The sequence below is a fragment of the Aotus nancymaae genome, unplaced genomic scaffold, assembly GCF_030222135.1.
Source record: "Aotus nancymaae isolate 86718 unplaced genomic scaffold, 86718_ANA_hifiasm-v0.15.2.pri h1tg000029l, whole genome shotgun sequence".
Lineage (NCBI taxonomy): Eukaryota > Metazoa > Chordata > Mammalia > Primates > Aotidae > Aotus > Aotus nancymaae.
Window position 1 is genome coordinate 42,472,274 of NW_026988442.1, and position 25,969 is coordinate 42,498,242.

The window sequence follows — 25,969 nt, forward strand, 5'->3', positions numbered from 1 at the left end:
GGGTGACAGAGCAAGACTCCATCTCGAAACAAAATAAAAATAAAGAATGTCCCAAACCCACAACACTGACAGCGCCATCTGCTGGCGACGACGTGAAGCGGCAGGAGGCCTCCCTCACTGCTGCTGGGATGCTGAACGCTGGGCCCCTGGTGGAAGACACTTGAGCTGTTTCTTATAAAACTGAATATATTCTCACCACACAATCTAGCGGTTTCACCCCTTGGTATTTGCCCAAATGAGTTGAAAGCTTATATCCACACAAAAACTTGCACGAGGTTTTTTAACAGCAGCTTTACTCATAATTGCCAAAACTTGGGAGCAACCAAGATGTCCCTCTAGCTGAATGGCACACTGTGGCCATCCAAACACCGGGACGTCACGCAGAACTCCACCCTCTGTGGGGACGCTGCTCTCCGGAGAGCTGTGAGCCTGGGCTGGACAGGCCACGGCCACTCCCCACTGTGTCCTCAGCTGACGAGTGGCCAATGCTGGAACCTGCCCCTGGGGACACTCAGTGGGCACAAGACATGACTCCCTGTAGGTTTTTATCTTGTGGCCTCCGAAACCCCAAAAAGTATCAAGAGGAGGAGGTATCACGTAGAACATTGAGGGGTACAGCCCCCTCCAGGGGCAGAGGGGACGATGGGGGTGCCCAGGCCATGTGAGCAAATGGGAAGGGCCACAGTGTAGCCTCGAGCTTCGGAGGGAGCAGGAGGGTTGGAATGGCCAGAGGTGGGAGCCAGGTAGGTACATCGACCCGAGAGATGGAGGGGACCTGGCCAGACAGGAAGGGAACGCATCGTGGATGTGAGGTTGCAGGAAGGTGGGCTGAGCGAGTGGGTGGGTGCTGATGCTCCCCCTCCCCACGGGGTCAGACGTTACAGAGCATGGTGGGGAAAACGAAGCAGGAGCGCTGTCTCGTATGCACCGAATCTGAGCTGGCAGATGTGGGGAGGGTGGTCCCGTGCCAATGTGTGCCAGAAGGACATGCCATGCATTTGTCGCTCTGGGCTGCAACAGGGCACATGTAGAAAAGCAGCCAGAGCAGAAGGGCAGGTTTCAGACTGACCTCTTGTAACCAGCGTCCCGTGCCCCTCAGCCACTGCCCCAGAGGGCACCTAGTGACCCGGTTTTTGATGCTATTCTGCCTTGAAGGGTGTCCGACTTTCCTAAGTGGTGCCACGCAGCTTGGATTTCTGTCTGCCTCTTGCTCGGCCGTGAGTCTGGGAGGCCGGCCGGTGGCTCGTGCGCAGGTTCCTCTGGCCTTGCGTGGACCGTGTCAGCAGGGTGGGGAACAGCACTGGTGACAAGAAGGCTCTAGGACTGAGCCCTTGGAGAGGGGAGGCAGCGGCCCGCCTGAAGGTTGAGTCTGCCGAGCTCCTGTGCGGCCATGACCTCTCCCTGCCGGATAGTGGAGCTGCCTCCGATGCCAGCCTCAGGTCAAGGTGGGGCCAAGGCTGTTCTCACTATCGTCCTCCAAGCGGTTTGCATGACACCCTCAAAACCCTCACCAGGCCTCGAATCTGCTGATGCTCTTGATCCCGGACTCGCCAGCGGGCAGTACAGAAGCAAATCTCTGCGGCTCGCAAGCCCCCAGCCTGCGGTATCTTGTCACAGTAGCGCTAACGACTAAAACAGCCATGCTCCTCCCACCAGGCCCCTGGAAAACTCCCAATGCGGGCTGCTGCGGAGAGGGCACCTGCCGTGATGAAAACGGCTTTGACCTCGGGACACCCTAGAAGGCCCCGGAAGCCCCCAGGCCACACCTGGAAGGACTAAGCATGTGCGTGTGAGTGGGGGTGGGGCCCGGACCAGCACGTTTGCCTTGGGCTTGTTTATAGATTTGATTCTCCCCACACTTCGTTCCAAGAGAAAGATATTCAAACTATGAAAAATGTTTTTATTTGAAATCAAAGTACCAGGCAGATACTTGCAAAACAACATACAAAGCAAAACTCAAACACGGCCCTCCCCCAGGGTGCCTGAGCAGGCACAGAGAGTTCTCGTCCTCTGCAAAATCCAATCCAATCCTATCTTCTCAAAGGCAGCATGAAAACCCATGTTCTGCACGTGGTTAAGTTCTTCCTCTCTGAGTACTGGTCAGCCTCAAGGAGCAGACCTGGGAGGCCCAGAAAACCCTGCCCCTGAGGAGCCAGCAGGACCCAGCAGGACCTGGAGGAGCCGGGGGCGGTGCTGACCAAACCTCCCCTGCCCACTGCAGGGCGGTTCCCTTGAGGGAAGCAACTGGGTGGGCAGCAGATGTCCCCAAGGGCCTTGGGGAGCATTGGGAATGGGCTCCCAGCACTGGTGGAATGGGGGATTGGGCATTAATTCTAAAGACGGTCGTGGCTTATTTTTGTATGGCTCTGAAATTAACTTCCTCTCCCAATGCCTCAGTAGCTAAAGGGGCAGGGGCAGAAAAGGTCCCAACCTTGTTCTTAAAGAGAAAGGAAATGAACCCACAACCCACTGAAAGTTGCATTCAGCAAGGGCTGGAAAGGCAGACGGGCTTGTGACTTTGACAAAGGAAAGCCGCTGGAGGGTCACGGGCAGCTGTATTAGTTCCAGGGTCTGAGCTGGTGGGGTGGGGCTGCAGGGCCCTCCTGGCGCCCACAGGGTCATACTGCTGCATGTAGCAGGACTCGGCTAGAGCGGAAATGAGTCTCAGAATGGAGTATGTACATTAACGTAAACGTCACGCCCAAACCAGCTGACTGTGACAACGGCAAACGAAATGTAACAGAACAAACAAGACGCAGCCTCAGTAGCTTGACATGGGTGGGGGCAGGCAGGACAGGTCCTGGTGACAACAGCGCAGAGGTGGGGTCTGGGCCGCTCGCTGGACGGACAACAGCCAGTTCCCTTCAGAGTAGTGAAGTGGGACATGGGACCCTCGCATTGTGGGGTCTCAGATGGGCCTTCAGCTGCTGAGAGAATCAGCAGGAGCATCCATGGGCATCTGGCCCTCAGGGTCCTCCCGGGACACGTCCTGCCGGAGACGGCAAGAGGCCTGAGCTGAATGCTCCCTGAGATGTCTGCCCCAGCGGCTCTGGCCTGGAGGGGCCGCGGTCTGGTCTTTTGAGTCCAAGGCCAGGTCTGCGGACAGCCACGGACAGTCCCTCCAGACACGCTCTGGGTTCCGCCTTCGGCAGGTGCCCTGACCAGCCCACCCCGGGCAGCCTCCTAAACACCCAGGGGCTCTCCCTTGGACAGAAATCACCGAGGGCCAGCCTGGGACTGCATGGGGACAGGGGGCCGGGGAGTCAAGGGCTGTCCTGTGGCCAAGCAGCCCAAGCTGAAGGCCCCCCACGCGAATCCTCCACCTCTACAGCGACCGGTTGTTTACACCCCCGCCCAGGACCGAAGCCCTAGGGACACACCTCACGGATCTCAGACCCCTGGGAGGGGCTGGCTCAGGGAGGGGCTGCCTAGGACCTCGCACCCAGTCAGGTGCACTCACAGTGCTCAGGGGCCACCCCCAGAGCTGACTCAGGAAGCCTAGGCACTCAGCATGGTTTTGGTTGAAAATGCTTTAAATCTGACTCTTCTTAGAAGCCTACTAAGCAATTCACTTAAACACACCCTCAGTACACGTGCAACAATGCCTGGACCACGCCTCGTCTGCGGCCCCCAGGCCTCCTGAGCACCAGTGGGGGCGGGGGAGGCGGGCACCCGCCTAGGATCTGCACCTGAGCTCTGGGTGCGTGTTCCCACACAGGCAGGGGAACAGGATGCCAGCCACACTAAACCTACAGAAAACTGTGGGAAGAACGCAAATCCATAGGATCCATAGGTTTCACCCTTGGGCACAGTTCCCAAGTCATGTGTTAGTAACGTCCCCAGGGGCCTGGCTGGGCGCAGACACAGGGACCTCGTGACCTGCTGCACCACCTCCAGCACCCGCAGGGTCGCGCTCACTCCGCCCTGGCCGCACCCGGGCTCCCCCTTGTCCCCGCCCACCTGGCTCCTGATCAAGGCCCAATGTGTAAACAGTATTAATAAGCAACAGATGGAAAAATATATTTCCCAAGAAAAAAGGGGGAGGAAACGTGGGACCTGAAGGCCAATTTTCCAGGTTGCTCTCGTTCCGTCCCCTTCTCTCTTCTCGTGATTTGTTTTGGCGATTCCTCTCTTTGGTTCTGCAGCCCACGTGACCCACCTGCCCGAACCAGCCCTGAGGCCTCTGCCACTCCCTGCCGCCACGGCTGAGAGGCAGCCAGCCCCATCCATCCCGGGGGCCTTGCCCTGCCGTCGGCTACTTCCGCTCATGGTCCTCTGCCATGGCAGCCACCTCGATGGTGGCCGTGTGCTCCTCGGGCCCAGGGGCAGCCCCTGTGGGTACTGTCACAATTGTGCTGGTGCCCGGCGAGGCCTGGGCCACATTCTGCAGGGCGGGGCCCAGGCCGGGCAAGGTGAGCAGCTGCAGCGGGCTGACCACCTTGAACACCGTGCTGCCATCCTGCACGGCGGCCGTGCTCAGGACCGTGAGGCTGGACGCGTCCGGGTGGACCTCCACTGCGCTCGGGTAGGTGGAGCCCGAGGAGGCTAAGACTGTGTAGCCCCCGAGCAGCGGGGAGGCTGGCGAGCTGGCGGGAGGAGCCTGAAGGGAACCCTTGCCCAGGGCAGTGGACGGCAGCGTGGACACCACTTTACCAAGGGGCACGCTGGTCAGCTGAGGGACGGTCATGCCCGGGCCAAGCGCCAGCTGGGCAGACTGGGTGAGCACCTGCGAGGCCATGGCGGCCGGTCCCGATGTGGCCCGCGCAAGCCGGGGCCGCTTCACGGGCGGTGGCAGAGAGACCGGCGTCAGCGTCATGAGCACGTTGCTGAGGTGCTGAGACTTGTGCTTGAGCTCCTTTGCCCGGCGGCGATGCTCGTCACACTGCTGTTCCAGGGCTGCGGGGAGGTAGGAGGAACAGTGTCACCGCAGGGGCAGGCGCAGGGGCACGGACGGCGTCACACGGGACAGGGGCAGACGTACCACTCCGTCACTAAACCCAGATGACCACGCGGCCACCCACCAAAGGTGAGGTCTGTGGGAGGCGGGGCCCAAGACAGTCCTTGGGTAGATACCAGCCCGTGCCGACCAGGACCCGTGCAGACCCAGGCCTGCGTGCAAGCACAGCAAGGCTGTCAGACCCCCCATAAGCTCTCACACACCCGATGTGGAAAGTTGCTCTTGTGACATATTAAGATCAAGAGGAGGAAAAACAGCACATATGACACATGCGTCTAAACATAAACATGCAGAGACACACACGGTGCACACACACGGTGAACACAGTGAATACACACACGGTGAACACACAGTGAATACACACACGGTGAACACAGTGAACACACGGTGAACACACAGACACTGAATACACACACGGTGAACACACGGTGAACACACAGACACTCAAAACACACACGGTGAACACACACGGTGAACACACAGTGAACACACACACTGAATACACACACGGTGAACACAGTGAACACACGGTGAACACACACACTGAATACACACATGGTGAACATGTGAATACACACACAGTGAACACAGTGCACACACAGGGTGAACACACACACGGTGAACACATACAGTGAAGACACACACGGTGAACACACAGTGAATACACACACGGTGAACACAGTGAACACGGTGAACACACAGACACTGAATACACACACGGTGAACACACACGTTGAACACACAGTGAATACACACACGATGAACACACAGTGAACACACACAGACACTGAATACACACACGGTGAACACACACACGGTGAACACGTGAATACACACACACAGTGAACACAGTGCACACAGAGAGTGAACACACACACGGTGAACACATACAGTGAAGACACACACGGTGAACACACAGTGAAAACACCCACAGTGAACACACACACAGTGAACATACAGTAAACACAGACCCCAAGAGGAGCGTGGAGGAAATGCAGCAACGTCAGGGGTTTGAGCTCCAAGCGCGGTCAGGACCAGCCCTTCCCATTCTGTCATCTTCTCTTTTTTTTTTGAGATAGAGCGTTGCTCTGTCACCCAGGCTGGAGTGCAATGGTGTGATCTCAGCTCACTGCAACTTCTGCCTCCCAGGCTCAAGCAATTCTCCCGCCTCAGCCTCAGGAGTAGCTGGGATTACAGGCTTGCACCACCACACCTGGCTAATTTTTTGTATTTTTAGTTGAGACAGGGTTTCAATTTCACCATGTTAGCCAGGCTGGTCTCGAACTCCTGGCCTCAAGTAATCCACCCGCCTCGGCCTCCCAAAGTGCTGGGATTACAGGCGTGAGCCACCGCACCCGGCCTCTGTCATCTTCTCTTAAATAACTACTTGGTTTATCACAGAAATGTCGCTAAATGTAAGAACCAGGGCTTTGTGTGATGGCGAGGCCTGACCACATCACATAAGCTTGGGGTGTTTTCCTTGCGCAACAGCTACGGAGACAGGCTGGCCATGGCGGCTGTTACTCAAGGAAGTGCAGTGGACGCAGCCGGGGGGCGAACTGGGGGCTCCCAGGTCCTCAGCCGGGTGAACCAGGGGCTCTCAGGTCCTCAGCCTGCCGCCCGGGGGCAGGAACTGGGCGGGGACGGGGGCAGGGGCGTACCTGCCAGGTCCCGGGCGTACTGCTCCCTCGAGCGGTCCATCTGGCACTTGTGGCTGGCCAGCACCTTCTTCACCAGGTCCAGCATGCCGAAGTTCTGCACAATGTTGTTGAGGAGTACGGCATCTTAAAGGGCAACGCGCACACTCAGTGAGAACCCGGTCCCTTCCCAGAGAGCCAGAAGGCCACCACGGGGGCAGTTCCTCAGAAACCCGGCCAGCCAGGAGCCCGGCTCAGAGGGCAAGGACTCAGACACACCGAGGCCATCCTCCCACTACCCCAAGTTCAGTCTCAGCACAGCAGGGTTCCCAAGCCCAGATCCAGCCTCCACCCCAGCAGCACAGGAGTGGAGACACTCCGGGGCCAAGGAGCTGGCAGAGGGAAGAGGCAGCTCCTCACCTCGAAGCTGCAGGGGAGGGTCCTGGGCCCGCTGCTGCAGGCCTCTCATGGTCTCCATCAGCTCCTGGTGGAACTCCTGGATGACCTCGTCTAGCAGGCCAGCATCCTTCAGCCCCCGCCAGAAGGTAAACGTGTCATCTGTGAGGGAAGGAGTGGGCTCAGTGGGCAGGGAAAGCGCTGCCACACAGGGCGGCCACGAGGACCACACTGGAGGCGGCAGCGCCTGGCACTAAGCTGGGCTTGCACTGCCCAGACACATCCACAGTGCCAAAATCTGGCAGGGCAGCCAGAGCTCAGCCTCAGAGCGCCCAGGACAACGGTGGCGGCGGCCAGACCTTTCTCCGTAAAGACCCCACTGGCCACATCTGGATTCCTGAAGCCCCTGTGTGGCCTCAGGCAGGCAGAGACCCCACCACCCCGCCAGGACTTGTGAGAAGCCCGTGAGGAGGAACCTTGTACCTCCGATGGCCGCAGTCCAGTCGCCAGGGTCTTCACAGGTCTCTATGGTGATGGTCGCAGGAGACCCATTCACTGCAGCCGAAACGGAAGCTTGGTGAGTGCTGCTGACCGCAGCCCCACACCCCACATGCCCTGCCCGCCCTCCTCACACCACCTTCTGAACCTGTCCATCTGTCTTCACAAAGCTGACAAACACAGGACATACACTAACACAGCCACAGCAGGCACCTGCCTTGTATTTTACATCTATTTCAGTCACAGACGTTGTCAAAGGAGAAAGGCGGCAAAAAGAAACCCCTCGAACCCGTCACCCGGTTCCAATGATCAACAATCTACTGTTCTTGTCCATCTACGACTCTCCTCAACAAGCACTTTCCACTCGACCCTCAGGACCGAGACAAGGCGATTCTTCTGCCTGACGAGAGCCTGGAATCCTGCTCTGCGGCCGGACCTGTCGCCCGTGGGGCCGCCCTCACCTCGCCTCTACTTGTGACGCTTCACTGACGTCCCCATAAATCTCAGTAGCTACCATGCTTCCATTCTGCTAACCCTGAACAGGTGGGGCTCTGAGGGACAGGACCTGCCCTGGCTCTTCCTGTGCGTGTCCCTCTGGTGCTGGCAGGACACAACCAGGCGTGTGGCTCGTATCTGGTCATTTCTGGCAGTTTCTGATGGAGACTTTATACACAGATCCAGCTTACAAAAGAAACCCAGAAGCAGTTTACTATTTTGGTAAGCTTTTCAATATTATGCTGGCCTTTTCCACACTCATCAAAGACATGGCAGCGGTGAAGACTATTCATTAATACTGTACACCTGGAATTCTTTGGGGCGTGAATGTTTTTCCTGGTTTGGGCTGATACACCATCTTTTACTAACTGCACAGTAGCCGAATCAGTGGTTTCCAGAGATTTCAGGTTAAAGAACCCGAATCATCCTCGGAAGAGCTGAGCCTCAGCCTGGCTGTGAGGCACTGACTCCAGGGTATGGAAGGCCCAGTCCCTTCCCCAGTAGGCAGTTTCATGGAGCCAATGCTAACACAATGGAGCTGCTGGGGAGGCCCCGAGGAGGACAGATAGGAGGCTGGGCTCCACCCTGTGCCAGCCCCCAGCAGTGCCCGCCACCCCTCCCCACACAGCCCTGCGCTCCCTGAGTCCCCAGGAGGGGCCATGCCCTGACCACCCGGTGCCCTGCCTGTAGCCTTGGACCAGGTAGGAGCTAAGTTACGCCACGCCCGATCACTGCATACTAAGCACTGACTAAGGAAAGGGCAGGCAAAGGCCGGCCCCTCCCACAGCAGCCCAAGTGTCCTGGGCTTCTGAGGACTCAGCACTGAACCTGCCAGCCTGCTCCGGCAGGACGTGGAAAAGGGCCCAGGAGAAAGGTGAGGCCTCCCTGCTGCCCTGGCCTCACTCTCTTACCCAGCAGGGACAGGGTAGGACTCAACCGAGCCCCATCTGGGCCAGCAACAAGATGTCCCCGGCACACAGGAACACGCTCTGGCCAGCACTGCCGAGTGACAGCTTAGGGACAATGCACGTGACATTGCTGGAAACACGACATCACCAAAGACCACCCAGTGACGTGACCAGGGATCCGAGGACCTAACTTCACTTTACCTTTAGTGTGTTTTTTGTTTCGTTTTTGTTGTGAGATGGAGTCTTGCTCTGTCGCCCGGGCTGGAGTGCAGTGCCACGATCTCAGCTCACTGCAACCTCTGCCTCCCAGGTTCAAGCGATTCTCCTGCCTCAGCCTCCCGAGTAGCTGGGATTACAGGCGTGCGCCACCACACCCAGCTAATTTTTGTACTTTTAGTAGAGACAGGGTTTCACCATGTTGGCCAGGCTGGTCTCAAACTCCTGGTCTCAAGTGATCCGCCCACCTCGGCCTCCCAAAGTGCTGGGATTACAGGCATGAGCCACCATGCCCAGTCCAATTTTAGTTTTAAGAAAAATTTCTCTATTCATAAAGCTGGAAATAATTCTAGGGAATAACCTTTCCACAATTTATAGCTACAGACACCAACATGGAATATCTAAACCATCACCCAAAAACCCAAGTGGCAGGAATGCCTGCAGCAGGACGCTGAGCAGGGAAGGCCTCCGTGGGTGAGGAGGAGGCGGGTCCAGATTTGGGGCTGGGCCGTGGGGGTGGGGGGCCGGGTGGGGGCCCATCCACTCTCTGTTACTCGCTGTACCCTTCCCCACATGTGAGTTATTATATTACAATGAAAACGGCTTGAAAAGAAAAGTGCTTCAAGCTTCCTTGTCAATGAAAGCAGCAATTCGCCAGATCTCCTGTGAGGGAAGAGGAGGCTGATCCCAGATGCTTTGGGGCCACACGCAGGAGACCAGCGGCCCTGGAGTAAGCAGGGGCATGTCACCCTCTGTGGCCGTCCCAGAGCGGGGCTGGGTCTGGACGAGCAGCCCTGGGCACCTACCGTCGGCCGAGGCGGGTGTGAGGGGGATGTACTCGGCTGACGTGGGGCTGCTCAGGGACACTCGGGCTCCTGAGAGGTCGATCTTGGTGCTGCGGCAGGTGTTGGAGCAGACCTTGTCGTGCTGGTAGAAGTCCAGTTCCCCAGAGTCCATGATCTTCCTGTGGCAGAGGGTGGCATGGAACGTCCAGGTCGGCCCCAGAGCTGAAGGCACCTGGCCCGCCCGCCCTGACCTGGGCCGTCCACCTGCGTGGGGCAGTCCTAGCAAAGGCCCTGGCAGCTCCACAGGGCAGGGTGGGCTCCGTTTCCCTCTCCGTGCAAGCTCGGCGTGCAAGACCCTGCTGCGGAGGAAGCAGCCGGCCCAGCCCCACACCGAGGCCCTGTCCCCAGGAAGGAGGCGAGCACTGGCCAGCAGGTGTCCTGGAGATACCTGTCAAGACTCTGGGGGTCTGGGCCTTTCTGGAACATGCCACTACCACAGCCCCAAGGGAGTGGCCCACAGCTAACAAAGGTGGGCCCGGCCCACCTGCATGTGTGTGACTCATTCTGAAGCAGAGGAAGGTGGGAAATCACTTCCAGGAGAAGGCTTCCTCCTTCTAAAGGCACAGAGACAGCAAAGGAGTGTGATGTGGGCACAGGAGAGCGCCAGCAGCCACAGCTGCCTCTCATCCTCATCTTTACCAGGAAGGCTTCGCACGGCCCACACGGCTGAGCCCTGCCCTCCCACGGCCTTCTCTTCTGCCTCTCCGGAGGTCCAGGGTCTCAGCCCTGTGTGTCTCAACGAGGCTGCCTCAACCCATGAAGCAAAGGTCAGAGGCTCCAGCCTCACTCAATCTTTGGGCGGCACCGACTTCAGGCACACACAGGCTGATGCTTCCGTGGTCAGCTCAGGACATGCCCACCTGGTTGGTGGCCCCCACAGCTGTGCCACCAGCCATATTCCAGAAAATCAGAGGCCAGCTCAGCAGGACAGGGCCTGAGCCATGGGAAAGGACCCAGAGCCAGTCACCCATGAGGCCTCAAACTCTGATTCCAGCACAAAGCAAGGGCCCTCCTTAAGAAGCAGGTGGAGGCCAGGCCCACACAGACCAAGACTGCGGCTCATGATTCACAGATAAAGTGAAGGCCAGGTGCAGTAGCTCACGCCTGGAATCCCAGCACTTTGAGAGGCTGAGGCAAGTGGATCGCCTGAGGTCAGGAGTTCAAGACCAACCTGACCGACACGGCGAAATCCCGTCTCTACTAAAAATACAAAAATTAGCTGGGTGTGGTGGTGTGTGCCTCTAATCCCAGCTACTCGGGAGGCTGAGGAGGAAAATCACTTGAACTCAGGAGCGGAGATGGCGCCACTGTACTCCAGCCTGGGCAACAGAACAAGACTCTGTCTCAAAAAAAAAGAAAAAAAAAGTGATTGGACAGAAATAAAGAATAACATAAAAGGCTATGCTAAGAGATTAAATTTGGCTGCCAATCTGATGCACAAATGCCAGATCATATATTTCTTTTTTTTATATTTTCAGAATTCATTACTGGAACAGGACCTTTTGTTTCTCTTTTTTTCTTGTTTTTTTTTTTTTTTTTTCTGAGACAGAGTCTCACTCCGTAACCTAAGCTGCATTGCAATGGCATAATGACAGCTCCCTGCAGCCTTGACTTCCAGGCTCCAGTGATTCTTGTATCTCAGCCTGTTGAGTAGCTGTGACCACAGGCATATGCCACTAAATCCAGATAATTTTTTTATTTTTAGTAGAGATGAGGTCTCACTATGTTGCCCAGGCTGGTCTCGAACTCCTGGCCTCAAGTGATCCTCCTGCCTCAGCCTCCTAAAGTGCTGAGATTATAGGTGTGAGCCACCGTGCCCAGCCAACCTTTATTTTCTAACAGTGAAACAGCCACAAGTGCCTTCAGGTAAAGAACTGGTAGAAATTAAAATGATACTGACAAAACAATCCTAAAAATCTGACAGTGCCCTGTTGGTACGAGTGTGGGACGCGAGTTTACTGTTTTGGGTACGAGCAGGTGCAGCCACCCAGGAGGCTGTCGGCACTCAGCACATCTAAAATACGCCTCATCTTCAAAATCCCAAAACCCCACGAGAAAACAGCAGCTGCCAGGCCCTTCCACCGAGGCTGACCCCGGCGCAGCGCCCACCTGAGCATGATGCCATTCATGCGGATGGCTCTCTTCCAGTCCTTCAGGGTGGACTTCCCGGCCAGGTGCACGAACTCCTTTGGGCTGATCACGTGCTCGTCATACTGTGGGGGACACAGCCGTGGGGGTCAGGGCGAAGACACCGCACAGGCTGCCCTCCTCTCCTACCTGACCCTGAGTCAGGAGCGCGTGGCGGGAAGAGCGCCATGGCGCAGCTCTGATCACCGCAGGTCTTCTACAGAGCGTCCAGGTGAAATGAGAACACGCTCCACAGGCACTGTGGCTGCAGTGGGGAGTGGCCATGTCCTCCAGCCCTGAGGGGGCTGAGATGCTGTGTGCCTAGGGCTAGGCAGGGCTGGGCTGACCACACCAGGCAGAAGGTGTGTGGCCTTCTCTTCCTCCAGGCAGACTAAGCAGACGGCTTCTGTGCAATGTATTTTAAATACACATCATTGCATATATTACATCAGAGACGGCAACAGATGCCAGAGCATGGACCGAGCTGTGAACGATGCCTTCCTCAGGCCCCTCCTGATACCACCTTGCCCCACGCAGCAAGCGCCGGCACCTGCTCTCACTGTGACACACACACACATCTGTTTCTAAGCCAGGGAACCCTCCTGCTTGCCAACTCCACCCATGTGGGAGCTCAGAGAACCTGAGAAGGTAAAATATCCTATTTAATCTTGTTACAAAGGCAATTACTGAAACCAAAAAGTGGGTGGAAATAAAACTGCATTTACTTAGAAAACAAGCAGGCTGGGGATGGAGGAGTCATGGGGTCTCGGCCGCTGGACCCAGGCACAGGAGCCATCTCTGCCCTGGGGCCGTGCTCAGGTCTAGCTTGCTGAAAGAAGCGATGCTCCCAATCTCTGAGCATCTGCACACCCACACATGACCCCCACGCCGCAGACGAGAACACTGAGCCCAGTCAGTCTCTAGCTCTCCCCCATGTAGCTAATCAGGGAGACCAGACAGAAGCCCAGGCAGGTAGAGTCCAGAAGACCCCTCCGGCCACTGCCTGAGCCTGACAGGAAGCCTGCACCAGCTGTGATGGAGGCTGAAGACCCCTCCGGCCATCACCTCTGCCCACCCGGCTCACACGTAGGAAACTCAACTGCACTCAGTGAGCCTGGTCCTCCCTAGAGCCCTAGACTCAGCCAGCCTCACCTCCCTACCCTCCTATGCCCGCCTCTTTCCTCTCCTGTTACTCTTCTCGTCCAGGTTTTCCTCTCACAGCGAGGAAGCTACATGCTGTCCTCTCCTGAGTGGCTCCAGGCGCTTAAGTGTCACATTTACCTGGGCTGCCAGAGCCTAGAGATAACACTGCCTGCTCCTGACTCTCGAGACCACGCCCATGTGGCCCTGCTCTCAGCTCTGAGGCCCTGCTGGGGCGTCTCTATCGATGCTGAACAGAACGGACTGATCGGATTTACCCACATTTCTCCCGACTCTTCATACCTTCTCACATCACCACACTTCCACCTGGAGTCCCCTTGCCTCCACCTGAAATGCACATTCAGAACACCCGTGTTTTTTTCTGAAAATGTCTTTTTTCCAGCTTAATTTTAAAGACAACCTCACAGCGTCAGCACTCCCTGCATAGCGAGGCTCTGGCACCACCACTTCTGCTCCTGGGCTGTTTTCAGGAGCTCACGGCTGGCGGGAGTCTCGCTCCTGAGTGAACCATCTCTCCTCTCTGGCTAGATTTGTGGTCCTCTCTGTCCCTGTCATTCTGGAATTTCATTATGATGTCACCTATGGTATACTTCTTTTGTGTTTCCAACTTCTAATTCTGATATAATTTCAAACTCAGGTGAACTGCCAGCATAGTCCAGGAAGCTCTCGAATGTGCGTTCCCAGACCCACTGGCTGCTCCCGTCTGCCCCTTGCTCCCTTGCCCCCAGCTAGAGCTGTGCATGTGCAGCTACTGAGAGCGAGGCAGAGACGCCGGCCCCTGGGCCCTCAGCACTTTCGTACATTTCCTAAGAACAAGGTTCTCTTATAGAGCCACAGAATAACTCACATCAGGAAGTTATCATTCATATTTTATTCTCTAATCCCTTGTCCACATTCAAATTCATGAATTGTCTCAATGATAGCCTTTATTGTAAATTATTGTGGTTTTTTTTTTTTTTTGAGATGGAGTCTCACTGTTGCCCAGGCTGGAGTGCAGTGGTGCAATCTTGGCTCACTGCAACCTCCAACTCCCAGGTTCAAGGAATTCTCTTGCTTCAGCCTCCCGAGTAGCTGGGAGTACAGGCGCATGCCACCATGCCCAGTTAATTTTTCATAAAGATGGAGTTTCGCCACGTTGGCTGGCCTGGTCTTGAACTCCTGATCTGAGGTGATCTGCCCACCTAAGGCTCCCAGAGTACTAGGATTACAGGCGTAAGCCACCACACAGGGCCTACATTTTCTTCTGATGCAAGATCCAGCCCAAGACTGTGGTACATACAACTGTCTTGCTCTTCAGTGACTGTCACCATTAAGACAGAGCAGCAGGCCGAGTGTGGTGGCTCATGTCTGTAATCCCAACACTCTGGGAGGCCAAGGCGGGCGAGTCACCTGAGGTTAGGAGTTCAGGGTCAGCCTGGCCAACATGGCGAAACCCCGTCTCTACTAAAAATACAAAAATTAGCCACGGAGGGTGGTGGGCGCCTATAGTCGCAGCTACTCAGGAAGTTGAAGCGCAACAATCACTTGAATCCAGGAGGTAGATATAGCAGTGAGCCAAGATCATGCCACTGCACTCCAACCTGGGCGACAGAGTGAGACTCTGTCTCAAAAAAAAAAAAAAAAAAAGACAGAGCAGCTTCTCAGCCTGTGTTTAAGTTTGCCTTGATGTTCCTGGAGATTGTGGGTCAGGTACTATGTAGGCTGTTCTCCGTGTGTGCCTGCTTTCTCATGAATAGAGGATGCTATGAACTGCCGGAAGAATACCACGGAACTCCTGCTCACTCCATCAGGAGGCTCCAGGGGTAGGTCTGTCCCGAGCCTGATGATGTGAAGATGGATCGCTGAGTTAAGGAGGCACCTGCCAGCTTCCCCGCCGCAGCTACGACTTCCCTCTGTAATGGCTGCGTGGTTTACCGGGATGCCCTGAAACTAATCTGAGCACCTGCTTATGACTCTGACTCCATCATTCCTCCCACACTTGTTAGCTGGTATCTTAAGAGCTTTATTTCTCTCTATGCATTTATTTAACATAAACAAATACCACTAAATATATCGAGATAGGTGTGGACTTACAAGTCTTATTTGACTTGAGTGATAACTCACGACGATCACTCTCTACTTGGACGTAGGCAGTGGGGTCTTCATGCAGGCTGGGGTCTGTCAGTGCCCTCGCACTCACTGTGGATGGCTCTGTCCTCAATTATGAAAGCTCTCAGCCTCTCTCCTCCTTCCAGAACTCTAATAGATGTGTGAGACTCTCATGGTTCCTGAATACATCAATTTTTTTTTTTTTTTTTTTTTTTAGATGGAGTCTTGCTCTGTCACCCAGGCTGGAGTGCAGTGGCATGATCTTGGCTCACTGCAACCTCCACCTCCTGAGTTCAAGCAATTCTCCTGCCTCAGCCTCCCAAGTAGCTGGGATTACAGGCACCCACCACAACACTCAGCTAATTTTTTTTGCATTTTTAGTAGAGAGACAGGGTTTCACCATGTTGGCCAGGATGGTCTCGAACTCCTGACCTTGTGATCCGCCTGCCTCGGCCTCCCAGAGTACTGGGATTACAGGCGTGATCACCACACCCGACCTCTTTCTTTTTTTTTTTTTTTTTAATTTACTATGTTACCCAGGCTGCTCTTGAATTCCTGGGCTCAAGCAATCCTCCCGCCTCAGCCACCCAAAGTGTTAGGGTTAGGTGTAAGCCATGGTACCCAGCCTTTTTTATTTCTTAAAATAAATTACTAAATATTAACAATTTTATCTTCTAAGCTTTAAAACCCCAACAGCTGAGCTGCTGCAAGGCCAACCCTGCTGCCTGCGGCTTCTGTGCATGCTCCAGGAGCGCTGCTTATGTGTCCAGGGTTCCACAGAAATTACTTGAAACCTGAGATAAAGGTGAATTCTTCCAAAAAGTATTTTTTGTTTGCTTCTGTCAGACTCCTGGGGGAACTGCCAGCTGGAAGGTACTGATAACTAAACTCAGCTTGAGGCTTTCAGACCAACAAGGCCACCTATGAATCCTACAGAAGGTGTCCCCTTCCCGGTGCCGGGAACAGGAGATGTGGGAGTCCCGGTGCCGGGGAGAGGAAGTGTGGGTGGATTCACCCCTTATCGGTGTGGGTGCCGGGGACAGGAGGTAAGGGAGTATGCGGTGGATTCGCCCTGGGAGGTGCCAGTTTTGGAGGGGACAGTCCCCACCTCCCACCCAGCACACACGCCTCGAGGAGGCCCTGGGCTTTGTCTTCTGATCTCCAGCCCTGCAAGGCTGAGATAACCAAGCTCAGGTCGAGGCTCTCAGGGCAAAAGCTGGACACAGCACCCCATCTGTCTCTCAATTCTGTCACTATTAGGTCCCCAGGCCTCAGCACTTCCCTCTTTCTTAGCCAGTGTGAGGCAGCATCTACAAGATGCTTTATGAAACTATCTTCCCTGGCATTTTCGGCTGTTCCAGCACAGGTGAGCCTGGGTATCTCATCTGTCAATGTTGCCAGAGAGAGAAGACCTTCCCCATTCGTCCTGCTCCTTACCAAGGAGCGAGCCTTTCTGGAGCAGATCTCACTGGATCTGCTGGGTACAGCTCCTTGCCCAGGAGGGGCAGCCTCCTCCACACAGCAGGGGGGCCTCCCAGCTTCCCTGCCATAGCACACTGCGGCCACAGCGAGTTCCTCTTCCTGAAGGTTCTTCCCGCACCTCCTACACTCCCTCCAGCCCTGAAGACCCTGCCTCAGGATGCATTTGGCACAGCTGCACCCCCAGAGCAGGCACAGATGCCATGAGGCCTCTCTCCCGGGCCCTGAACGCAGCCTATGCTCACCTGAACACATTTCACATTGATGCCAGGACACACAAACTTCCTCCAGATGAGGTTGGCTCTGCTGTCCCCACAGGTGATGGGGTACACAATCTCAGCCTCCAGGTTCTCTCCCTCTTCAGCCATCTTCACTTCTCACAGGCGCATTGACAGGAAAGGGTAAAAACAGAAAATCAGTTACAACCTCTCCAAAGCATTTCCTGAAAATGCAGAAAACAGCTACCAACCTGGAAATCAAAAATTAAAATCCAGGAAGGCCTGAGACAGAGCCAAGGTAGGCAGGGCATGCTCATGGGTACCCTGTTATTTTGAGTTTCAGGGTTAAACTCACTAAACGATTTAAATATAGTTACATTAACAGAATTCCATTAAACTATGGTTAAACTGAAGAGCCACTTAAGGAAATAAAATCAAACTTTAATTGAAACAATTCTAGGGAAACCTAAGGTTTTAAAGGTTCAGGGCCTGTAATCTCAGGCAAAAGAAAAATATTAAGAGTGTCATAAAGAATTTTTACTGGGCCAGGCAAGGTGGCTCATGCCTGTAATCCCAGCACTTTGGGAGGCCCAAGTGGGTGAATCACCCGAGGTCAGGAGTTTGAGAACAGGCTGGTCAACATGGCAAAACCCCATCTCTACTAAAAATACAAAGATTAGCTGAGTGTGGTGGCATGCGCCTGTAATCCCAGCTACTTGGGAAGCTGAGGCAGGAGAATCGCTTGAGCCCTGTGGGAGGCAGAGGTTGCAGTGAGCCGAGATCATGCCACTGAGCAACGGAGTGAGACTCCCTCTCCCAAAAAAAAAAAAAACAGAATTTTTACTGGCCAGGCTTAGTGGCTCACACCTGTAATCCCAATACTTTGGGAGGCTGAGGCTAGAGGATCATGTGAGGCCAGGAGTTGGAGACCAGCCTGGGCAACAGTGGGACCCTATTTCTTAAAAAAAAGCGTTTTTTAATTAGCTGGGCATGGTGGCAGATGCCTGTAGTCCCAGCTACTCAGGAGGCTGAGGCAGGAGGATCATCTGAGCCTAGGAGGTCAAGGCTGCAGTGACCAGTGGTCGTGCCACAGCACTCTAGCCTGGGCAACAGAGCAAGACCCTGTCTCAAAAAAAACATTTTTTTTTTTTTTTTTACTACCATTCACTGATAGTTGTAATAAACAGATACAGGAAAACAATGGTACTGAAACAGAAGAAAACAAACTCCAAAAGAGAAGAGAGCTGCAAACTTGGGGCTAAGTGACTCTGCTCTCCTATTAGCCATGGGCAGAGAAAGGGCCGTCACTACAGACACACGGCAGGCCCCACCCCTGGGGGGCCCTGGCGCCTGGCCCTCACTCCTAAGGGCACACGGCTTGGGAATCAGCCGAACGAAGACCTTGTGTATCTCTGGCTATTCCCCATTTTGAGCGCAGGACCGTCCTGTCCCGGCTGCGGCAAGAAGGCAGGCTTCCCACCCAGGGCGGCTCCCTACCTAACACGGCTTCCTTGAGCTGGGAGGAGGCTGTGAAGGCAGCAGCAGCTGCTGCCGCTGCATTTTCTGTCTCCATGTTATCTTCTGTCAGGTCAGCCCTGGTGAAGTGAAGGAAAGAGAGAAGAACCTCAAGTTCCCAGAGGCACAACCTGCAGGGCACTTTCTTCCTGATGGCGCTTGGCTGACCTGGTACACTTTTCTCATTTCATTCAGAAATGGCAGAGGCCAGGTGAGGTGGCTCACACCTGTAATACCAGCACTTTGGGAGGTTGAGGTGGGTGGATCACTTGAGATCAGGAGTTCAAGACCAGCCCAGCCAACATGGTGAAACCCCGTCTCTACTAAAAAAAAAAAAAAATACAAAACTTAGCTGGACATGGTGGTACATGCCTGTTTAAGCTGGGATAGGAGAATCGCTTGAACCCGGGAGGCGGAGATTGTAGTAAGCCAAGATCACACCACTGCACTCCAGCCTGGGTGATGGAGCAAGACTCTATCTCAAAAAAAAAAAAAGGCCAGTGCGGTGGCTCACGCCTGTAATCCCAGCACTTTGGGAGGCCGAGGCGGGAGGATCACCTGAGGTTAGAAGTTTGAGACCAGCCTGACCAACATGGTAAAACCATATCTCTACTAAAAATACAAAAATTAGCTGGGTGGTGGCTCGAGCCTGTAATCCCAGCTACTCAGGAGGCTGAGGCAGGAGAATCACTTGAACCTAGAAGGCAGAGGCTGCAGTGAGTGGGAACTGCGCCACTGCACTCCAGTCTGGGCGACAGAGCAAGACTCTGTCAAAATTAAAAAAGAAAAAAAAGAAATGGCAGAGCCTGTGTAGGTCCGAGGACTGAGCACTGACGGGCGCCAAGCTGGCCTCAGGAACACACATTTTCTGTTTGGTTTACAGTGAGGAGCACCCAGAACAGCACCTAGCAGGTAAAACCAGCAGGTGAGGCCAGGAGCAGTGGTTCACGCCTGTAATTCCAGCACTTTGGGAAGCCAAGATGGGCGAATCACTTGAGGTCAGGAATTCAAGACCAGCCTGGCCAACGTGGTGAAACCCAGTCTCTATGCAAAATACAAAAATGAGCTGGGCATGGTGGTACACACCTATAATCCCAGCTACTCAGGAGGCCGCGAAAGGAGAATCGCTTGAACCCAGGAAGCAGAGGCTGCAGTGAGCTGAGATCGCACCACTGCACTCCAGCCTAGGTGACACAGTGAGAGACTCTGTCTCAAAAAATAAAAAATAAAAAACAGAGGTGAAACCAGAAGGAGTCGTGGAGGCAGCGGGTGCTCCGGTAGAGATTCTACACTTCCATTTCTGTCTTCAACAAAGTATTTAATTTCCACGATAATCACTTCATACAGCTATAGAAACTATCAGAAATTATAAAATTTTATAAGAAAAATCACCATGGCCCAACCTCATAACAAAATAAATTGTAGACAAATAAAAATGTAAAGGTAAAAGATGAAACCATCAAAGTATTAGAAGGAAAAAAAGGGTTTTTTACTAGTTTCTAAGTGACAAAGGGTTTTCTCATACAATACAAAACCAAGAAATAAAAAAAGACAACTTTGTCTTTAAAAATAAAAACAAACACTTTCAGTGCTAGGAAAAACTAACACCACTAACAATTTTTTTTTTGTAGAGATGGGGTTTCACTATGTTGGCCAGGCTGGGCTCAAACTCCTGACCTCATGATTCACCCACCTCAGCCTCCCAAAGTGCTGGGATTACAGGCATAAGCCACCAAGCCCAGCCACAATTTTTTAAGAAAAGAAAAAAAACTTGGTGGTAAAACACTTAAAACATAAGGACAACAAACTGCTAATTTCCTGATATGACAAAGAGGTCCCACAGACCAATGTCACAGCACAACAGGGCAATGGAAAGGCACAAGCAAGGCTCTGGAGAAGCCCTAGAAAGACACTCACAAGGAATGCGAACAGAAACAGCATGAAATGCTGCTTTTCCCCAGACAGCCCGCCCACGGGAAGGAACCAGCGCCACCACGCGGAGGGGAGGGTCTCGGCATGGTGGTGCCGGTGTGGGAAGCAGGACTCCAAAGCCATCTTCAATGAAAGTCCACCCGCAGCCTAGAAACACGCCCTTCTGACCCACACCTCCATTTCTAGAAATTAATCCTGCAGACACGGTGTTCCCACACTTGCATGAGGGTTGTCTGAAACAGGGAACCAGTCTCCAGTTTCCGGAACCTGTGAGAGCAGTTGCCTCAGGGGAGATGATGTGGACAAGCTGGGAGAGGTCTGGGTGGGCCTCCCAGCTGTGCACCTCATAACAGCCAACGGTATAATGTGTGCACTTCTAAACTTCCAGAAGTTTGCTTAAAAACACACTCAAGGGCCGGGCAAGATGGCTCACACTTGTAATCGCAGCACTTTGGGAGGCTGAGGCAGGCAGATCACCTGAGGTCAGGAGTTTGAGACCAGCCTGGCCAACATGGTAAAACCCCGTCTCAACTAAAAATACAAAAACTAGCCAGGCGTTGGGGGAAGACGCCGTAGTCTCAGCTACTTGGAGGCTGAGACAGGAGAACTGCTTGAACCCGAGAGGTGGAGGTTGCAGTGAGCCAAGACTGCACCACTGCACTCCAGCCTGGGCAACAGAGGAAGACTCCGTCTCAAAAACAAAAACAAAAACAGTGGCTCACGCCTGTAATCCCAGCACTTTGGCAGGCTGAGGCGGATGGATCACGAGGTTAAGAGATCAAGATCATCCTGGTCAACATGGTGAAACCCCGTCTCTACTAAAAATACAAAAAATTAGCTGGGCACAGTGGTGCGTGCCTGTAATCCCAGCTACTCAGGAGGCTGAGGCAGGAGAATTGCCTGAACCCAGGAGGCGGAGGTTGCGGTGAGCCAAGATCGCGCCATTGCACTCCAGCCTGGGTAACGAGAGCGAAACTCTGTCTCAAAAAAAAAAAAAAAAATACACTCAGTCTCAGGAGGGCTCATGGGCACCCTCCCTGTTCTCTCGCCTTCAAGACTCCATGCCTCAGTCTCAGCACAGCACAGGTGCCCAGCACATAGAGGCCTGATGGTGCCCGTATCTCAGGACTGGCGTCTGGGGTGCACAACTTTGAATTCCCATCGCTCACTCACGACCTGGACAAACAGGGACACCAGCCAAAGCAGTTAGAGCCAAGGGGAACACCTGTTCTGAGGGAAGCCAGCTCTGGGGAGGTGACTCTTGCGCTGAACCTGGAAATGCCGAGAGCCAAGAGCTGGGCGTGGGGGTGGCTTGCACGGGCTGAGAGCAGGGCGCCAGGGGCGTGGGGCAGGATGTGCCTGCAGGCAGAGCCTCATTGCAAGCTAAAAGTGAAGGGAAGTCAGAGAGCCCTTTGGATCCTTTTTTTTTTTTTTTTTTTGAGACAGGGTCTCACTCCCGTTGCCAAAGCTGGAATATAGTGGGGCAATCACAGCTCACTGCAGAGCTCCCAGTGAGCCTCCTTCCTAGGCCCCCTGAGTAGCTGGGACTACAAGCACATGCCACCGTACCTGGCTAATTTTTTTTATTTTTAGTAGAGATGAGGTTTCACTACGTTGCCCGAACTGGTCTTGAATTCCCAGGCTCAAGTGACCCTCCTGCCCCAGCCTCCCAAAGTGTTGGAATTACAGGCATGAGCCACGGTGCCCTGCCACGCCCTTTGGATCCTTAAACAGAGGATTGATCTGGTCAGATTTGTACTTTTAGAAAGAACACCAGAGTGGCTGGGCGTAGTGGCTCATGCCTGTAATTCCAGGACTTTGGGATGCCAAGGCAGGGGGATCACTTGAGGTCAGGGGTTCAAGACCAGCCTGACCAACATGGTGAAACCCCAACTCTACTAAAAATACAAAAAGTAACCAGGTGTGGTGTTGGGTGCCTGTAATCCCAGCTACTTACAGGCTAAGGTGGGAGAATCTCTTGAACCTGGGGGGCGGAGGTTGCAGTCAGCCAAGATCACAGCACTGCACTCCAGCCTGGGAGACAGGCCGAGACTTCATTTCAAAATAAAAATTAAAAAAAAAGGCTGGGCAAGGTGACTCACACTTGTAATCTCAACATTTTAGGAGGCGGAAGTGGGCAGATCACGAGGTCAGGAGATCAAGACCAATCTGCCTAACCCAGTGAAACCCCATCTCTACTAAAAATATAAAACAAAATTACCCGGGTGTGGTGACACATGCCTGTAGTCCCAGCTACTTGGGAGGCTGAGGCAGGAGAATCTCTTGAACCCAGGAGGCAGAGGTTGCAGTGAACTGAGATCTCACTACTGCACTCTGGGTGACAGAGGAGACTCTCTCTCAAAAAAAGAAAGAAAGAACATTGAAGTGGACCACAGATTTTAGGGGCAGGAAGTGAGGCTGAGACAGGAGGCCAGGAGGCCAAGTGCACTGGCGGAAGCCTGTGGTCTCAGTTACGCAGTAGGCTAAGGCAGGAGGACTGCTTGAGCCCAGAGTTTGAGAAAGCACTTGGGTGAGAAGCCCACAGAGAGGGGACCAAGGGTCAAGGAGACAGCAACCCTGGACGGGGAGGTACCTGGAGACCTGCTGGCTCGCCTGCTGGCTTGGAAGACAATGAGCAGAGCTGCCCAGGACAGGAAGAATCTGGGTTGACTGTGGGACACCAGCTGGTGTCTGGTGGGGTCATCTTGGCCCAAGTGTAACCTGCACACAGAAGCGCTCAGGCGCCAGAAGGCCCTCAGGAAAGGGCGCTGAGCACCTATCCAGATGCCCACAGCTGTCCCTCCTCTGTTGGCCCCTCTGGGCTCTCCCTCCAAGGGCAGCCACTGGCCAACTAGGTTTGCTACTTTTTAATGTTATATAAATAAAAGTATCGGCTGTGCCCTCTTTTCAGTCTGGCTTTTTTTTTTGAGACAGGGTCTCCCCTGTGCAGTGGCTAAATCACAACTCAGGATTTAGCCCTTGACCTCCTGGGCTCCGAGTAATTCTCCCACCTTGGCCTCCTGAGTAGCTGGGACCACAGGCACATGCCACCAGGCCCAGATAATTTTTTTCTGTATTTTTTTGTAGGTCTCATTTTGTCGCCCAGGCTGGTCTTGAACTCCTGGCTTCAAGTGAACCACCCACCTCAGCCTCCCAAAGTGCTGGGATTCCTGGTGTGAGGCACCGCACCCGTGACACTTCTGCTCCACAGGCCTTGACAGCTGCTGCTGCTGTGAAGGTCATCGCTGCTTCCTTCCTGCAGCCTGCAGTGTTCTGCTCTGTGAAAGCCCCACAGTCTGTATCTTTCAGAGGCGTCTGCAGCTCAGCAAAGAGGCAGCAGGGGGCTCTAGCCCAGATGTAGGAATTGTTGGCGAAGACTTGGTTGAGCAAGGGATCCCCTGTGAGAAGAGGCGGCCTGACCATCCAAGCAGCAGCAGAGACAGCAAGGTCCCAGGAGGAAGCCGTGAGAGGCCTCAGGAAACAGCAAGGGCGGCTGACAGTGCAGAATGTGGCTGGAAAACAGCCACAGATCTGCCGCATCCCCCCGGAGAAGACAGGGCGGGGGGCACTGAGAAGGAGCTGGGGATGAGGGAAGAGGAGGCTGCGAACGCAAAGGCTCAGCTTGGAGGCGTTGGAAGGAGAATGGGCTTTGCAAGATGGCAGGGAGAAGGGGCTGTGGGGCCGTGGGTCTGGCCTTAAACACTGCGGCACCTCGCTAAGCCATGTCTACCCGGGTGGCCCCTTTCCTGTACTGCACCTGAGGTCTGCCTACCCGGCCCCTCTCGTGGTCAGAGCTGGGGCACAGCCTCCATCCAGCCTTCTCCCAGTCAGCCCTAGCATCTGCTTCCTGGAAGGCCTGAACTGGCGGAGCTCAGAGCCAGTGCCCGAGCGCAGGCAAACACAAACCCCGGGGAGGGGAGGGGAGCCACTGTTCTGTTCCTCCTGCTCACTTGTCATCTCTGCTCTGGAGCTCCTGAAGAACAAATAAATTCTCCTGCCCAGAGAATTCACCACTCTCTAGTTCTCAAAGTTATATTTCACCTCACATAACAGTGTGAGAAATGAGAGTTGATTAAAACTATCAAGATGGAGCCTGGTCTCTGGGACATATTAAGAATGACTCCCATGTGAAGAAGACAAGCTCCGAGGAGGGCGCCTGAGCTCCAAAGAGGACGACGACCTCTCGAGTCAGAACTCTGGACGGTGGAGAGGATGACAGAACAGGACCACGTGCCCTTCACATGACTGCTGGCCAGGACTCAGCCCCAAGAGTGGGAGGGAGGGAGGCAGGGGAGCCCCTGACAAGCAAGGGTCACAGTCACACAGCAAACCCCACCCAGGCCACATACAAACACAGCCAGGAATTCTCCACGGAGATGGCCTGTGGGGCCAAAGAGGTGTGCAGATGGGGCCCTGTGAGGCCCCCGCCCCAAGCTTCAGAGGCGCCCCTGTTGCACCTGCAGACGCGCCTGCTGCACTGAACACAGACTGTAAGAGGGACCCTCTCCCTGCAGGACAACAGAGCCTTCCACAGTGCTGAGATGTGGTTGAACTGGCATTTGCAGTTCAAACTTTATCTGAAAAATGCCCACTTTGCTTAAAGTAAATGTTTGTGCAAGCTGCTGGCTACCTACCGGATGCCAGTCCTCTGCAACATATGGTCATTGCCACAGTGTGGCCGAGAGCAAGGCAGCCCCACCAGGCTTCATAAGTAAGGAGCACTCCTAAGATCCCCCCAAAATATTCAACTGGGAGAGGAATCAGCACCCATCAAGCTGTTAACTAGCTTCTACTCCCCCAACTTTTAAAAAAACAGGCAGCAAGAGGAAATCTCAACTTTCAGCTGGTAGAATAATACCTATAATTCTCCACAAGAAAGAAGAGGATCTTTAAGTCCTTCAAGACAGCCCTGACTCACCGATGCCCTCTTCTCAGGAGAGGGCACATGCAGCCTCTCCGCTGCTCCATACGTGACTGTCCCATGAGGGCAGCACCTTGGCATCCTGGCAAAGGAATCTAAGACTGAAAAAAGCCCTCTGGTCCTTTATGGCTCCCTCCATCAAGACCGGGGGCTTCCCACCTCTTCTACTTGACTTTAGGCCAACCTTTGACAAGCTTTGACCGAGATGCTCTGACGAGGCCCTACGGGGACTGTGGCTCTCCTCCTACTAAGCACACCCAGGCAGGTGTCCTGGCAGAGCCTCGGCCAGCCCACCAATGCCCAGATATGTGAGTGAGTCCAGCCTGGACCTCCCCCTCCCCGGCAAGGCCCAGCAGCACCAGCCCAGACACAAAAACCTTAAGAAATCACCAGTGTCAGCCAGGCACGGTGGCTCACACCGAGGTGGGTGGATCACTTGAGGTCAGAAGTTTGAGATCAGCAAGGTCAATATGGTGAAATCCTGTATCTATTAAGCATACAAAATTTAGCCAGACATGGTGGTGGACGCCTGTAATCCCAGCTACTCAGGAGGCTGAAGTAGGAGACTTACTTGAA

General features: G+C 54.2%; 1 protein-coding gene across 6 annotated transcripts in view; it reads right to left on the minus strand.

Annotated features, from left to right (window-relative positions):
• Positions 1-1,886: 1,886 nt before the first annotated feature.
• Positions 1,887-25,969, minus strand: part of GMEB2 (glucocorticoid modulatory element binding protein 2) — a 39,343-nt gene continuing 15,260 nt past the window's right edge. For 5 of the 6 annotated variants that reach the window (XM_012440479.2, XM_012440478.2, XM_012440480.2 and 2 more), the window contains exons 3-10: positions 18,523-18,620; positions 17,053-17,180; positions 12,062-12,165; positions 9,914-10,071; positions 7,474-7,545; positions 7,015-7,152; positions 6,619-6,741; positions 1,887-4,896 (exon numbers count right to left, since the gene is read on the minus strand). In XM_012440479.2, the coding sequence (XP_012295902.1) occupies positions 4,256-4,896; positions 6,619-6,741; positions 7,015-7,152; positions 7,474-7,545; positions 9,914-10,071; positions 12,062-12,165; positions 17,053-17,180; positions 18,523-18,620 (1,462 nt within the window). In that variant the 3' untranslated portion in view covers positions 1,887-4,255. Of the gene's footprint in view, positions 4,897-6,618; positions 6,742-7,014; positions 7,153-7,473; positions 7,546-9,913; positions 10,072-12,061; positions 12,166-17,052; positions 17,181-18,522; positions 18,621-25,969 lie in introns of those variants that run through there. The other variant, XM_012440481.2, reaches the window with a different exon arrangement.